Source organism: Pelophylax lessonae (assembly GCF_965119305.1).
Source record: "Pelophylax lessonae genome assembly, chromosome: 2".
Taxonomy (NCBI): domain Eukaryota; kingdom Metazoa; phylum Chordata; class Amphibia; order Anura; family Ranidae; genus Pelophylax; species Pelophylax lessonae.
Genome location: NC_138769.1, coordinates 101,001,673 through 101,017,799, shown reverse-complemented (window position 1 = coordinate 101,017,799; position 16,127 = coordinate 101,001,673). Strand labels below are relative to the sequence as shown.

The 16,127-nt window shown below is 48.7% G+C and overlaps 1 protein-coding gene across 1 annotated transcript in view; it reads left to right on the top strand.

Moving 5' to 3' along the window:
• Positions 1-16,127, top strand: part of PATL2 (PAT1 homolog 2) — a gene marked incomplete at its 3' end in the record, with an annotated part of 141,196 nt that overhangs the window by 12,375 nt on the left and 112,694 nt on the right. The window contains exons 2-3 of the mRNA XM_082244763.1: positions 543-602; positions 10,563-10,665. Of these exons, the coding sequence (XP_082100889.1) occupies positions 579-602; positions 10,563-10,665 (127 nt within the window). The 5' untranslated portion in view covers positions 543-578. The remainder of the gene's footprint in view (positions 1-542; positions 603-10,562; positions 10,666-16,127) is intronic.

Below are 16,127 nucleotides of genomic sequence, written 5' to 3'. Positions count from 1 at the left end.
ACTCTAATTCAGGTGGCATGTTACTGGATACCAGGTGAAAAAAAAGCTGGGAAAAAGCCAAATAAAAAAAATAAATAAATAAATAAATTCAACCACCACCCTGCAACTGAAACCTACTACATCTTTGGTTTTGGACTTAATACTGCTTTAATGCTTCATTTGTATCAAGATTTTATATTTTTTTTCCTTTAAGAGTGTAATTTTCCATAGTTTGGTATGTTTGGGGCATACCTATCGCGTGTGTGTGTGTGTGTGTGTGTGTTTGTTGTTTTTTTTTTTTTTTTTTTTTGTTTTGTTTTTTTTATTATTTTATTTTTTTTATTTAAATAGTTGAATACAAAATATTTATTTAATGAAAATCCTTAAATTGACCTGGAGAACGAGCATCCACTGTAGGTGTGTAGTAATTGTACAATGGGTCCAATACTGTGTACAGTCCTCAGACTTCATATGTAATACATTTAGGTATCACTGGGTGACAGTTTCATTTTCGGCTTTGTCCTGTTCTAGAATTAAATTTGTTAAATTTTCTCAATCCACAGATCAGCTCGGGTATTTAAACTTGGTGAAACCTAACAATGAGTCTCAACTCTGAACAGATAGTAAGTATGCACTTTTGTCAAGTAAGGCAAGGCTGGATAGTAAAAGTGTGTGGGTTTTTTTTTTTTGTAAATTCACTAGAAATCTCAGCTGCAGGAAAAACGCGCTTATTTGGTAAAACCGGATGAACTGCAATGCTGTGTCAAGTTCTGGTAGCCCATAGCATAAAATCGCAAATCATGAAGTGGTTAGTAGTAGATTATTATTATTATTATTATTATTATTATTATTTTAATCCTGAACAGGATATCCTTTAACACTAGTTCCGCTTTAAAAGAAATATGAAGACATATATTTGGAGTAGTTACTGCAGTGTTTACTCTGAATTCATTTTGATGCAATGAATGAGATTAGATTTTTGTTTTTTTTCTGACACTTAAATATTGAAATGAATAACTAGAGGGTGCTCTGTATTTCATTTCAGTCGATAAACCTCCCTGCTTAAAGACATTCCTCTTGCTCATTCAGGGAATCGTGACAGTTTTTGTGTAATGTGCAACCCCTGACCCTCCAACTGTCCACTCCGCTGAGACTTTATTGCCCGTCACTCGGGATAGTGCCTCTGGGTACTGGGAAGTATGTGCCCACCTCTCCATGATAGTGTTTGGCTCGAACAATAGTATTATGGAGGGAGTGATATTTGAACTATAAAGCTAGGGATTTTGATTGCAGCTGCAACAGAGGAAGGAGCAGTGGGAAAGCAATGGAAAGGGGAGTATAAAATAGCTGGAGCATGGGCTTTACACAGTCAGTTTCCCTGGAAATTCATTTGTCAAGTCCTCTGGACTCCTTGGTGTACGTGCTCATTAGTGCCTGGAACTAGGTGGGCTGTATTTACGTGACCTCAACAATATGGCAGTACACAGACTTGGAAGCGTGTTATACATCCCGGTGTCTCTGTATCATAACCTGAAGCTGTCCTACAGATGCCCTCCAGTCCCTTGATAAACACACCTGCTCAGGGTGTGACATTTTGAAGGAGACACCACAGAGCAGTGTCCTGTTCTACCAGTCCAGCTTGACTCTGCCACCTATCTCCCAGTGACAGAAAGGGGTCCGGCCGAGCATTGGCGTGGGCCCCATGTGCACTTATAATTTAAATAAACAGAAAAAACACTGCGCTTTAGGAGAAGCAGCTAACACCTGAAACAATAGTACAAGTCCCAAATAAATAATAAAAACAGAATGGTGTAGTGCTAAATTATGAATGACAAACACTTATACTGAATCAAAGTATGATGTTAACATATACAGTCCAAAAAATGAACACTGAAGTCCACAAACGAAGGTATTGGCTGAAACAGATTCCCAGGAAAGGAAAAGCTCCAAACAAATGAAGAAAGGTGAAGATCAGGTGTGCCCAGGAGTAGAAATGAATCCACCAGACAATATAGTGAGAGATGGCTCCCTACCAAATAGCTCTTGCCACTAGATTATAGGTGGCTGAACGCTCATGAAAGGGAGATCCTCCAATGTAGTGGAATGGCCCGGCAGGAGCATAGGTCACTCTCTCCAGGGACAACCAATCATAGGTCACAGGGATATCCAGTGTATAACCATGGAAATAAAAAGGGGAATCACTCCCATAGTGCATTACCAATGTATAACTTTAATAAATAAAAAGGGATGCACTCACATGTAAAAACTTCGTATGTCAGCGGAACAAACAAGCTAACGCTGATGATCCATCTAAACACCATGGACCAATACGAACTCTCGCGCCGTCAGGATAAACCACTACATGTTTCGTGATAACTCACGTCCTCTGGGGGTTGGTCCTAGACTACGTTGGCTCTCCACCATACTGCCGGGTGACCCACGATCAGAGGAGGAATGTTCTGCAGGAACGCTGCGGCTGTCATTGATTGTTCCGCTGACATACGAAGTTTTTCCATGTGAGTGCATCCCTTTTTATTAAAGTTATACATGTTATACATGGGTAATGCACTATGGGAGTGTTTCCCCTTTTTATTTCCATGGTTATACACTGGATATCCCTGTGACCTATGATTGGTTGTCCCCGGAGAGAGTGACCTATGCTCCTGCCGGGCCATTCCACTACTTTGGAGGATCTCTCTTTCATATGAGCATTCAGCCACCTATAATCTAGTGGCAAGAGCTATTTGGTAAGGAGCCATCTCTCACTATATTGTCTGGTGGATTCATTTCTACTCCTGGGCACACCTGATCTTCACCTTTCTTCATTTGTTTGGAGCTTTTCCTTTCCTGGGAATCTGTTTCAGCCAATACCTTCGTTTGTGGACTTCAGTGTTAATTTTTTGGACTGTATATGTTAACATCATACTTTGATTCAGTATATGTTTTTGTCATTCATAATTTAGCACTTATAATTTTACTTTCTCTCCCATACCATGGGGCTAGGTCCCTAGGGTGTCTGCCACATGGGTCCGGTCCCGGCTGCTGGAGCACCGACTGCTCTGGAGGTAGGCTATGAACCTCTCCCCTCACTATACATGAAACCCATTGCCCCTGCCAAGACCACAGTCCCGCTGTCTGGCTGTCATCATTCTTCTCTTGTACTTGTTGCCCCTAGCAATGGCATGTCATCACTTCACCCTGTGTATATGCATTACAGGCTCTGTTCTTCCATATGTCATTACCCCCACGCTTCCCTTCTTGCTTACCTGATTTTTTGTTTTTAAATTTGCCTTTCTGGCAGGTGGTGGCTCCAAGCTTTAATCTAGTAAAGAACTATGGCTGCTTAATAATCCATTGCATCCAAGGTACTGAATATCTGATGCCTGGTCTCCCACTTCATACTGTGGATCCACTTGTCAGCCTCTGCATTTCATCAGGAGCCAAGTGAGGTAGGGGGCCACCAGGTGGAATCCCAGTATGCAGAAGGACAGCAAGCAAGAGCGGACTGGGGTTCCTAACACTCCAGGCGTGTGTAGGAAGCAATGGATTATTGGGTGGCTGTAATCTTTCAAAACTTGTTGAAATTTTTTTCAGAATTATTGGTGACCTGATCAAAAAGTGTGTGTGTATATAAATATAATTTTATTGCTGACTTTTTTAAATTATGGGGACATAGGTGCTTTAACAGCCATGCCGTTTCCACTGGTGTCCTTTTTTTTCTTTTTTGGAAAGGTGCAGGGACTTTTTTACACTCCACACTAGTGTTTTTAGCTTCATAGACTTCAATGGAATCGCATCAAAAATGCATGTAAGGGTGTTTTTGGTGCATTTTCCTTTGACAAGACAACACCTCCAAGCATCATTCACACATCCCAAAAAATGCAACACACATTAAAAGTGCAATCCACACTGGAAAACAGGCCTCAAGAACACATCTACCGCACATGCATAGATGTGAACCTAGCCTAAGCACAATTGTGAGTCTGTTTCTAATTTAGCAAAATAGGATGTCAATTGTGGTTCAGATTAATTGTAATTCACAAGATGACCAATGGTTAAAGCGGTTCTTAAGTCTGAAACAAAAATTTTAAGTCAGCCGCTATAAATACTGTGCTGTGCACTGAGTCCGCATTGCAAGTTCCCGGTTATCTTTAACATTCTAAAAAAAAAATGTATATATATATATCTCTCAATTACATCTTAGTTCTATGTAAGGAAAGAGGAAAAACAAATCTATTGCAACAGTTTTTATTAAATAAAAAAAAATTGTTTATGCAATATCTATACAGTGCCTTGAAATGGTATTCATACCTTTTTGGAATGTTACAACCAAAAACGTAAATGTATTTTATTGGGATTTTATGTGATGGACAACACAAAGTGGCACATGAATGTGAAGTGGAAGGCAGTGGCGGCTGGTGCTCAAAATTTTTGGGGGGGCGCAAAAAGAAAAATGTAATAGGTATTGCTTCGCGGCAAAAAACACGCTAAAAAATTGCGTGATTTTGAGGTCATGGTACAGGCATGGCACAGGTGATGGTATAGGCATGTCGCAGGTCATGGTACAGGAATGTCGCAGGTCATGGTACGGGCATGGCACAGGTGATGGTACGGGCATGGCACAGGTGATGGTACAGGCATTGCATAGGTGATGGTATAGGCATGTCACAGGTCATGGTATAGGAGATGGTAAGGGCATGGCACAGGTGATGGTACAGGAGATGGTATAGGCATGGCACAGGTCATGGCACAGGTGATGGTACAGGAGGTGGGCAGAGGGACAGGTAGGGGGCAGCGTCACAGAAGATGGGCAGCATCACAGGACAGTGGAGAACCTCTCCAGCATCAGGTCATTAGGCAGTGGTGGGTAGTGGGGCTCGTGCAGTCCCAGTTAGGAAGGTGAGCATGGGGGGGTGAGGATAGATAGGCCAGGGGTGCAGTGGTCAGGAGGTGGAGGGTTTCAGGCAGGTGTCTGACTCTGACCGTTGCTGCGCTCCTCCTGCCTGTCTTCTCTCAGTGAGAAAGCTGACCCACATCGTACCGCTTGAAAGAATGAGCCCTGTGTCCTCTGCTCACCTCTGATCCTAGATCCCCCCCTCCTCCTCCCCGCTGCCTCCAGTCCCGGTGGACTCCCGTTCGGTCACTCTGTCCAGGGCTGGGCTGGGCTCCCCGCTGCTCAAACTAGGAGCGCTCCGCTCCTATTGTAGGGCCGGCCCTGCGCACACAGGAGAGAGAGGAAGCACTGAGGCTGCTTCCAATTATCACTTACCTGCTCGTCTTGGGCTGGCTCTCTCGCGACCGGGACCGGGCCGACTTCACTGGCGTCTGCTGCTGCTGCAGAGGTGACGGGAGTCGGGAGAGACTTCTCCACCGACAACGTGCGCCGCTGCTCCTCCTCTCTGAAGGCGGGCGAGAAGGTGACGGCCGGGACGGTGAGTGAGTGATGCACCACCCCCATGCGACGTCACCCAGGATGTCCTGTATGATTGGTCCAGGCTGGAGACTGGACCAATCACAGCCAGGAATCCACGAAGTGGGGGTGTCCAAGCAATGTGCCCTGCGCCCAGGTTACGCCCCCAAAAGGCAGCCAATCGGCGCCTCTTGTGGGTCGTAACCACCCCACCCCCAGCCTCCACATAGGCCGGCGGCGGCGAGGTTTGCGAACGCAATTTTTTAATTTTTTTTGAAAACTTTATTGCTCATTTTTTGTCTTTTTTTTTTTTTTTTTTTTTTTTTTTTTTTTTTTTTAAGGGGGGGGGGGCAGCGCCCCCTATGCACGGGCCGCCACTGGTGGAAGGAAAATGATAAATTTCAAAATTTTTTACAAATATCTGAAATGTGTGGCCGGCATTTGTATTCAGCCCCCTTTACTCTGATACCCCGAACTAAAATCTAGTGGAACCAATTGCCTTCAGAAGTCACCTAATTAGTAAATGGAGTCCACCTGTGTGTAATTTAATCTCAGTATAAATACAGCTGTTCTGTGAAGCCCTCAGAGGTTTGTTAGAGAACCTTAGTTAACAAACTGCATCATGAAGGCCAAGAAACACACCAGACAGGTCAGGGATAAAGTTGTGGAGAAGTTTAAAGCGGGGTTAGGTCGTAAAAAAACAAAAAAAAAAATAGCCCAAGTTTTGAACATCTCACAGAGCACTGTTCAATCCATCATCCGAAAATGGAAAGAGTATGGCACAACTGCAAACCTACCAAGACATGGCCGTCCACCTAAACTGACAGGCCGGGCAAGGAGAACATTAATCAGAAAAGCAGTCAAGAGGCCCATAGTAACTCTGGAGGAGCTGCAGTGATCAACAGCTCAGGTGGGAGAATCTGTCCACAGGACAATTATTAGTCATGCACTCCACAAATCTGCCCTTTATGGAAGAATGGCAAGAAGAAAGCCATAAGAAGTCCTGTTTGCAGTTTGCGAGAAGCTGTGTGAGGGACACAGCAAACGTGGAATAAGGTGCTCTGGTCAGATGAGACCAAAATATGAACTTTTTGGCCTAAAAGCAAAGCACTATGTGTGCAGAAAACTAACACTGCACATCACCCGGAACACACCATCCCCACTGTGAAACATGGTGGCAGCATCATGTTTTGGAGATGCTTTTCTTCAGCAAGGACAGGGAAGCTGGTCAGAGTTGATTAAGATCGATGGAGCCAAATGCAGGGCAATCTTAGAAGAAAACTTGTTAGAGTCTGCAAAAGATTTGAGACTGGGGCAGAGGTTCACCTTCCAGCAGGACAATGACCCTAAAGCCCCATACACACGTAGCGATTGTCGGCCGTAAATATTTGGCCGACGGCCGATTGTAGGCTTCTTAGTATGATGCTGCCGACAGCGCATTTTCGGCAGAACAGAATCTGTTGTGCAGGCATTAAAATTTTTGTTGGCCAACACCAGAACGGCCGATTGTTCGCCAGTCAGTACAGATTTCGGCCGACAGACAGCCGATTAGCAAGACTGGGCATGCTCAGAAAAGAAAAAAGACAAGGAAAGTTAACCATCACATGACATCACTTCTGCAGTCGGCTGTTGTTGGCCGACAAAATTCGTGTGCAGTCTTTTGCAGCCCTGGACAAAAGACGGCCGATCGTTCGGCCGACGATCAGTATGTGTGTACGGGGCTTTAACATACAGCCAGAGCTACGACGGAATGGTTTAGATCAAAGAATATTCATGTGTTAGAATGGCCCAGTCAAAGTCCAGACCTAAACCCAATTGAGAATCTGTGGCAAGACTTGAAAATTGCTGTACAAACGCTCTCCATTCAATCTGACAGAGCTTGAGCGATATTGCAAAGAATGGGCAAAAATGTCACTCTAGCAGTGGCGGCCCGTGCATAGGGGGCGCCAAAGCGCCCCCCCCCCCCTAAAAAAAGAAAAAAAAAAAAAAAAGACAAAATGAGCAATAAAGTTTTCAAAAAAAAAAAATTGCGTTCTCAAACCTCGCCGCCGCCGGCCTATGTGGGGGGGGGGGGGTGGTGGTTATGACCCACAAGAGGCGCCGATTGGCTGCCTTTTGGGGGCGTAACCTGGGCGCAGGGCACATTGCTTGGACACCCCCACTTCGTGGATTCCTGGCTGTGATTGGTCCAGTCTCCAGCCTGGACCAATCATACAGGACATCCTGGGTGACGTCGCATGGGGGCGGTGCGTCACTCACTCACCATCCCGGCCGTCACCTTCCCGCCCGCCTTCAGAGAGGAGGAGCAGCGGCGCATGTTGTCGGTGAAGTCTCTCCCGAGTCCCGTCACCTCTGCAGCTGCAGCAGACGCCAGTGAAGTCGTCCCGGTCGTGAGAGAGCCAGCCCAAGACGAGCAGGTAAGTGATAATTGGAAGCAGCCTCAGTGCCTCCTCTCTCTCCTGTGTGCGCAGGGCCCGCACTACAATAGGAGCGAAGCGCTCCTAGTTTGAGCAGCGGGGAGCCCAGCCCTGCCCTGGACAGAGTGACCGAATGGGAGTCCGCCGGGACTGGAGGCAGCGGGGAGGAGGAGGGGGGATCTGGGATCAGAGGTGAGCAGAGGACACAGGGCTCATTCTTTCAAGCGGTACGATGTGGGTCAGCTTTCTCACTGAGAGAAGACAGGCAGGAGGAGCGCAGCAACGGTCAGTCAGACACCTGCCTGAAACCCTCCACCTCCTGACCACTGCACCCCTGGCCTATCTATCCTCACCCCCCCCCCCCATGCTCACCTTCCTAACTGGGACTGCACGAGCCCCACTACCCACCACTGCCTAATGACCTGATGCTGGAGAGGTTCTCCACTGTCCTGTCTCTCAGCCCACCTCCTGTGATGCTGCCCCCCACCTGTCCCTCTGCCCACCTTCTGTGCCATGCCTATACCATCACCTGTGCCATGCCTATACCATCACCTGTGCCATGCCTATACCATCACCTGTGCCATGCCTATACCATCACCTGTGCCATGCCTATACCATGACCTCAAAATCACGCAATTTGTTAGCGCGTTTTTTGCCGCGAAGCAAAGCAATACCTATTACATTTTTTCTTTTTGCGCCCCCCCCAAAAATTTTGAGCACCAGCCGCCACTGCACTCTAGATGTGCAAAGCTGGTAGAGACATCCCCAAAAAGACTTGCAGCTGTAATTGCAGTAAAAGGCAGTTATACAAAGCATTGACTCGGGGGTGAATTACAAATGCACGCCACACTTTTCACTTCATTTTTTACCAAAAAAAACTCAACCATTTTTTATTTTCCTTCCACTTCACAATTATTATGTGCCACTTTGTGTTGGTCTATCACATAAAATCCCAATAAAAATAAATTTGTTTTTGGATGTAACATGACAAAATGTGGAAAATGTCAAGGGGGTGTGAACTTTTTCAAGGCACTGTATCTGCATTTTGCCCCTTGGCTACAGATTTGCTAGACTATATTTTATATTCAAGATTTATAAAGTGCTAACTTGGTATGTAACACTGCAGACAGTAGGTGAACCCATCAACCTCTTGACCTGAAAAAGCTGTGATCTAATCCTTATGGTAACCTACACACTGTATAGACAATATAAAATAAGTTGCGCTGTGGATGATGTATACAAGTTGATTGTATGGTGAAATTGTAAAAGATCCGAATAATGTCCAGAATATGGAAACAAAAACGGGTAACTTGTGCAGGTACCGCTTACCGGAAATATGATAAACAAAGGCCCATCAGTATGTTCAAATACGTCCTAGGGATGAGATCCAAGTGGACTACCAGGTTCCAACGCGGATCCCTCAATGGAGTGGTAACATGTGTGATACAAAAAAATATACCGCCATAGCGTAAAACCAAAAAATATGTGTAAAGAAAGGACACCCAAAGTGCAATGAGAACACCACTGCTCCCGTAGTGAAAGAAAACGTGATAAAAGGATGCCACAGAACCCCAATAGGTACTCCTTACCGAAATAAGAAGAAAAATAGCAGATGCACCAAAAAGGGGGGAAGGGGGATTACCCCAATAGGACAGCAGCTTACCACAAGGATGAGTATGGAGAGCTTATATATGACTGGATAGATGTGACTCGAACATGCAAGCAAGTGGGGGGACACCTCTGATGGATAAAACACCCTTACCGACTCCTGATGATTTGGAGGCAGGAAGGATATGTAGGGAACCGATCCGGTGTGTCTCCTCACTCAGATAGGGAACTCAGATAGACGGTAATGGGTCAACCATGGATGATGCAAAATATGGAAAACTCCATAGTGTAAAACCCACGGATGTATTTATTGTTAAAAATGGTAATGCACTTACAGACAATCAGAAGATCAAATGCAGAGAGGAAAAAAGCCGCCGGCCGGACGGCTCCGCTCGCCCGTCCCTCGTGGACAGCAACGTGTAGGTGACGTCAGCACGCCGTGACCTGACGCGTTTCATCAAAGATGATATTCTCAAAGGTTTTTTTTTTTTTTTTTTCTACACTGTATAGACAAACTTGTCATTGACCAGGTTATAGATGGGGTGTTGCGAAGACCAGAATTCACACAAGCGGGTGCAATAATACTTATATGGAAGAAATGCAGCAACCATTCACAACCAACTCGGTGGGAAGGGTACCCAGCCGGCACACTCCCAGTTCAGTAACGTGACGGGAATCAACTCCTGATGGAATTGCAGCATCTGTAGAGGGAGGACCGAATGCGGCCTGGCCACCGGGTCCCATTTGGTAGAATGTCCAGAAGACTTACCCTCTTCATCAAACTTTTCCTTAGTGCTGTTACTGTCCCTAAGACTGGGTACCTTTTCCTACTCTGTTCACTCACCAAAAGCATGCCAAAGTTCAGAGCCTTAAATAGGCTCTGTCTGAGCCAAGATGGCTGCTTGAGTCACATGGGGTGGCAGCATACAATAGGATAGCTTCCCCAGTGACCCAGGAAACTATAGAGGAACCTTGTTCCTCCTGACTTCTTGTCCAGCAACAGGGCTGCTTCGCTACCTGCCTACAAGGTGACCTACCTGTAACTGGATTAAGGGTAACGTTTGTGTTGCAATACCCAAACTATAGTACTTCAGAATGTGTCCTGATTTGTTAGTGTCTATTATTCTTTATGTTGTGTATCTTTATAGCTGCCAGAGGACTTTTATCTGGCAGATGAAAGTTCTATACTGGAAGAAATGGCAGAAGAGGATGAAGAAATTGATCTGTACAATGAAGTTACATTTGGATTAGGTAAGATTTGCTTTCTAAACTATGTTGGTGAAAAATACAGATTACCAATAATTCTACTTTCGATACCTAAGAGAAGTCTTTGGGCTCTCAGGAATACTGCTGTGGCTCTATCGTTGCCTTAGGACTCTACCCAGGGTGTCATTAGATGCCATCTAACAAGATCCATTAATCTTTACCACCTAGTTTCTCTTACGTCCTCCGACAGTCGCCGCCTCTTCATATTCGTCACATATGGGGGTATTAGACTTTGCTCCGAAGGAGTAGCTAGGCAACAGAATATGTTAACAATAAAGCTTTAACATATCCCACCCTCAAGGGGTGGTCCCCTCAGTCAATACCCTCCTACTTCCTGCAACCATATCCCAGTTTTAATGTCTAGCTTGTCAGGAGTGGCTGGCTCTCTCTGTGCTGGGACTTTTTGTCCCAGACTCTTTCTTCTTTTTAATATTTTATTTGAGTTTTTTCTCTACCTTTACTTAGCTGTTGTTTTTGTCAGCATTAGTTAGTTCTTCGGACGAAGAGGATCATGCGGACTGGGTCTCGGGCTGACCCCCCTGATCGCAGGTCGTGGGTCAGTGGCTTCCCAGTCTGCCATCGAGCGTTCAGCCAGGTAACGCTCCTGGCACGGTGAACGACCCATCCCTGTTCGGTGCAGGGATGTTTGGTGAGGTGGCTACCTCACCGGACGCTGTGCGGTTTCTTAACCGCCATTGTGTGCGTCTTGAATTGCGACTCTCCCTGCCTCATGTGCAGCGGCTTGTTCGCCTGTGCGGGTTCCCCACGCCATGTGAGGTAAGTGTGTCTATGTGGGGACCTGTCTGTCTGGGGGGGGTCTCAGTCTGGGACTGTGTAACCTGCCTTTAAATCACACTGCTTGTCTCCCTATCTCTCGGCTGCATGCTGTGGGCTGCAAGGGGGGGGGGGAGCTGTATGACACTGTGTGTGTCAGGCTGGGCAGTGTGGGAAGCTGTGTGCTGTGGGGCATGTTTTTAATGGCATGTTGGGGCATATACAGCGATCGCTGCGGCGATCTAACATGTATCCATATAATGGGATGAAATTGTGTGTGTTTTTATGCACTGTGGAGCGGCGGTTTCGGCGCCAAACGACGCCATTTTACCGGCGCCCGCTCCGGCCGCATGGTTTACATGCACGGCGGCCATTTTCTTGTAGCCTCCATAGGCTTACATAGAGCGCCCTGGCAGCATCACTTGCTTTTTCCTGGAACACCGGTCGAGGCAGCAGCAGCAGCGGGGTCTCCTCAGGTTTTATCCTTCTATTCCTGTTGTCCATTGCCTGTATTCAGTCTGTATATTCCCTGTGGGGGTCTCATTGTGCCTGAGTGTGTGCGGTGGGCTGCGCTTACCGCGCTTGCTGAAAGGGGGCAGTTAACCCTTGGTTGTCTGGCGTACAGGGGCAATGGATTCTCAGGAGGGCAAGTTTCCCACAGTATTGGTGGAAAGCCAGGGGACCGCTGTTTCCCCCCCAGGGGGGGATTTAGCCACTATTGTGGCTGGCCTTGCTGCCCAGGTGCAAATGCTGGTGGCTGCTCAATCTACTAAACGGCCCAGAGTTGCTCTGTCCTCCGATTCTGAGGGTGAAGGTGATGGGGCTGTTCTGGCAGGGACCCCCCTATCGGGGTCCCGCTCCTCTCTTGATCTAGTGGGGTCTGAGGTAGAGGCTGAGGTTGAGGGGGTTGATAATTCTCCCCCTGGCTCGCCTGAAGAGCTTGCAATCATGGATGAGTTGATTGCTTCCATTAAGCAGACGCTACGTTTGCAGGACGAAGTGTGTCCCCCCGCTGCCTTGGCGGCTTATGGGACGCAGAGAAAACGCAGGACGCCGCAGGTTTTTCCCTGCAATGCTGATTTTCAGCGCGCTGTAAAGGATCAATGGCGCGATCTGCGCAAACCTTTTGCGGTACCAAGTAAATTCAAGCTGCGTTATCCTTTCTCCCCTGCCACTGATGAACGGTGGTGTGTGCCTCCACCAGTGGATCATGCAATTGCGGTTTTGAACAAAGCCACTGCGATTCCTGCAGAGGGATCCCCTGTTTTCCGTGATGCCACGGATAGGAGACTGGAGTCTCTTGCCCGTCATACTTATTCTGTTACGGGTTCTATGCTTAAGGCTCTATTTGCTTCTCTCATGGCGGCCCAGGCGATCGCAAGTTGGACGCAGATGCTTAGGCGCGTCCTAGTGGCCGATTCGGCCTCGGCGGCGACCCTGGACATGGTGGATCAGATCCACCAGGGTGTCATGTATCTGTGTGATGCGGACCTGGACCTGATTCCGTTGGCTGCACGTGTGCACAGCGTGGCGGTGTTGTCTCGCCGCCTGGTTTGGTTGAAATGTTGGTCGGTGGACCAATCTTCACGAAAAACCTTAGCCAATCTGCCTTATGATGGGTCTCGCCTTTTTGGGGAGTCCCTGGATGTGTTGATTAAGGGGATCACCGGGGGTAAGAGCACTCTCTTGCCCCATTTCCCCAAGGCTAAGGGGGCTTCTGGGAAGAAGCATGCGAATTTTCGGCCCCCTCAGGGGTCCTTTCGTGCCTTTCGGCCGCACTACAAGGGCAAACCGTTCAAAGGCCAGGGCTCTCAGAAGAAACCCTGGTCTGGGAAACAGAAGTCCGGCCAATCCGGACCTGCGGCCCATAACAGTTCGGCCTGAAGGGGCGCCCTCACCCAGTTTTGGGGTGGGGGGACGCTTGCTCGGTTTTCTTCAGCCCTGGTTGGCCCGTGTGCGGGACAGATGGGTTCTGGAAATCGTTCGATCTGGTTACAAGATCGGGTTTCTCTCTCGGCCGGAGAGCAGATTTTTTCCCTCAAATCTACAACTGTCTCCAGAGCGCCTGCGGGATCTGCACCTGGCGGTGCGGGACCTGAGGGCTCAGGGAGTGGTGGTTCCGGTGCCTCATCGGGACAGATTTCGGGGGTTTTATTCCAATCTGTTCACCGTGCCCAGAAAGGAGGGCAAGGTTCGTCCGATTCTGGACTTGAAAGCTCTGAACCGCTCTGTGCGGGTTCGCAAGTTCCGCATGGAATCCCTGCGCTCGGTGGTGGCTGCCCTGGTTCCGGGGGAATTCATGGCCTCCATCGATTTGAAGGATGCGTATCTTCACATCCCCATATTCGAGGGTCATCAGAGATACCTTCGATTTGCCATTGCGGAGGATCACTACCAGTTCGTGGCGTTGCCCTTTGGGCTCGCCTCGGCTCCGCGGGTATTCACCAAGGTGCTTGCACCGGTTCTGGCATTATTGAGGGCCCAGGGCATTTCTGTCCTGGGGTATCTGGACGAAATTCTGATTCGGTCTGCGACCAGTCAGGGTCTGGAGAAGGACCTGTCTGTCACGATGCAAACTCTACAGGAGTTCGGTTGGACGATAAATGTTCCAAAGTCGACACTGAGTCCGTCGGTTCGTCTTCCCTATCTGGGAATGATACTGGACTCGGTGCAGGCGAAGGTCTTCCTACCGGAAGACAAACTCGGGACTCTTCAGGAGGAAGTCAGGTCCCTCGGGACGTTCCGAACTCGTCTCTGCGGACGTGTATGAGATGTCTGGGATTGATGGTCTCGGCTTTCGAGGCGATTACTTTCGCGCAGTTTCACACGCGGGGTCTCCAGGCGGAGATCTTGTCCAAGTGGGACGGGCGACCTCAATCTCTGGATCTTCGGATCTCGTTGAGTCATCGCACCAGGGAAAACCTTCTGTGGTGGCTCCAGTCCCCGTTGGTGTCCGGGGGCAAGTCGTTTCGTCCGATCTCGTGGACGATAATCACCACGGATGCCAGCCTGTCGGGCTGGGGTGGTGTTCTGGGCGTTCTGTCCGCCCAGGGGACCTGGTCGGAGGGGGAGTCTTCCCTCCCGATCAACATTCTGGAATTGCGTGCGGTAAGGCTCTGTCTTCATCGCTGGACGGACCGGCTGCAGGGCTGCCCGATTCGGGTGCAGACGGACAATGCCACGGCGGTGGCCTACATCAACCACCAAGGGGGCACCAGGAGTGCCCGAGCGGCTCGAGAAGTGGCCGACATTCTGTCTTGGGCCGAGACTCATGTCCCGGCGATAACGGCGGTTCACATTCCGGGAGTGGAGAACTGGCAGGCGGACTATCTGAGTCGCCAGACCCTGGATCAGGGGCAATGGTCTCTCCATCCGGCTGTCTTCCAGATGTTGTGCGCGAAGTGGGGTCTTCCAGATGTGGACCTGTTCGCGTCTCGCCTCAACTACAAGGTGAAGAGGTTCGTGGCAAGGACGCGCGACCCTCGGGCAGACGCGTCGGATGCGTTAGTGGCCCCGTGGCATCAGTTCAGGCTGATGTACGCGTTTCCACCGATTCAGTTGCTGTCCCGGTTCCTTCGCAGGTTACACTCGGAACGCAGCACGGTGATTCTTGTGGCACCGGACTGGCCTCGCCGGTCCTGGTACGCAGACCTCATGAATCTGGCGGTCGACGCCCCCTGGCGTCTGCCTCTTCGGGACGATCTACTGTCTCAAGGACCGATTTACCATCCTGCTTTACAGTCGCTGGCTTTGACGGCCTGGCTGTTGAGACCGAGGTCCTGAAGGAGAAGGGTCTCTCTCCAGAGGTTGTTCATACCTTGATCAACGCGAGGAAGTCTTCCTCGGGAAAGGTTTTTATTACCGTACTTGGAAGGCCTATTTTGCCTGGTGTGAGTCCAGGGGGTTTTCACCCCGCACGTACTCGGTTTCCCGTGTGCTGTCTTTCCTTCAGACGGGTGTCGATCAGCGTTTGGCGCTGGCTACGATAAAGGGTCAGGTGTCTGCGCTGGCCGTTCTGTTTCAACGTCCCGTGGCTTCCAACTCCTTGGTTGGCACTTTTATTCAGGGTGTGCGGCATCTGGTTCCTCCTAGGAGGGATCCTTTGCCCCCTTGGGACTTGAATCTAGTCCTATCTGTGTTACAACGTGCTCCTTTTGAACAGATCAGGGAGCTCTCGTTGTCTATGTTGTCCAAAAAGGTCGCCTTTTTGGTGGCGATCACTTCGGCTCGCAGAGTGTCGGAACTGGCGGCTTTGTCCTGCAAGTCTCCGTACCTGGTTGTTCATTTGGATAAGGTGGTCTTGCGACCTAATCCTTCTTTTCTGCCGAAACGAGTTTCGGAATTCCATCTTAACGAGGATATTGTTTTGCCTTCGTTGTGCACGAAGCCTAAACATCCAAAGGAGGTGAGATTGCATTCTCTGGATGTTGTTCGGGCGATTAGGGTTTACCTTAAATCGACTGAGTCTTTTCGAAAGACGGACTCCTTGTTTGTTCTTCCAGAGGGTCCTCGGAAGGGCATGGCGGCTTCCGCCTCTACCATTGCCAAATGGATCAGGCAGACCATTGAACAGGCCTATGCCTTGCAGGGGAAGGTTCCCCCTGTGCCTGTGAAGGCGCACTCTACTAGATCTCTGAGTACGTCTTGGGCCTGTCGTCATGGGGCTTCTGTAG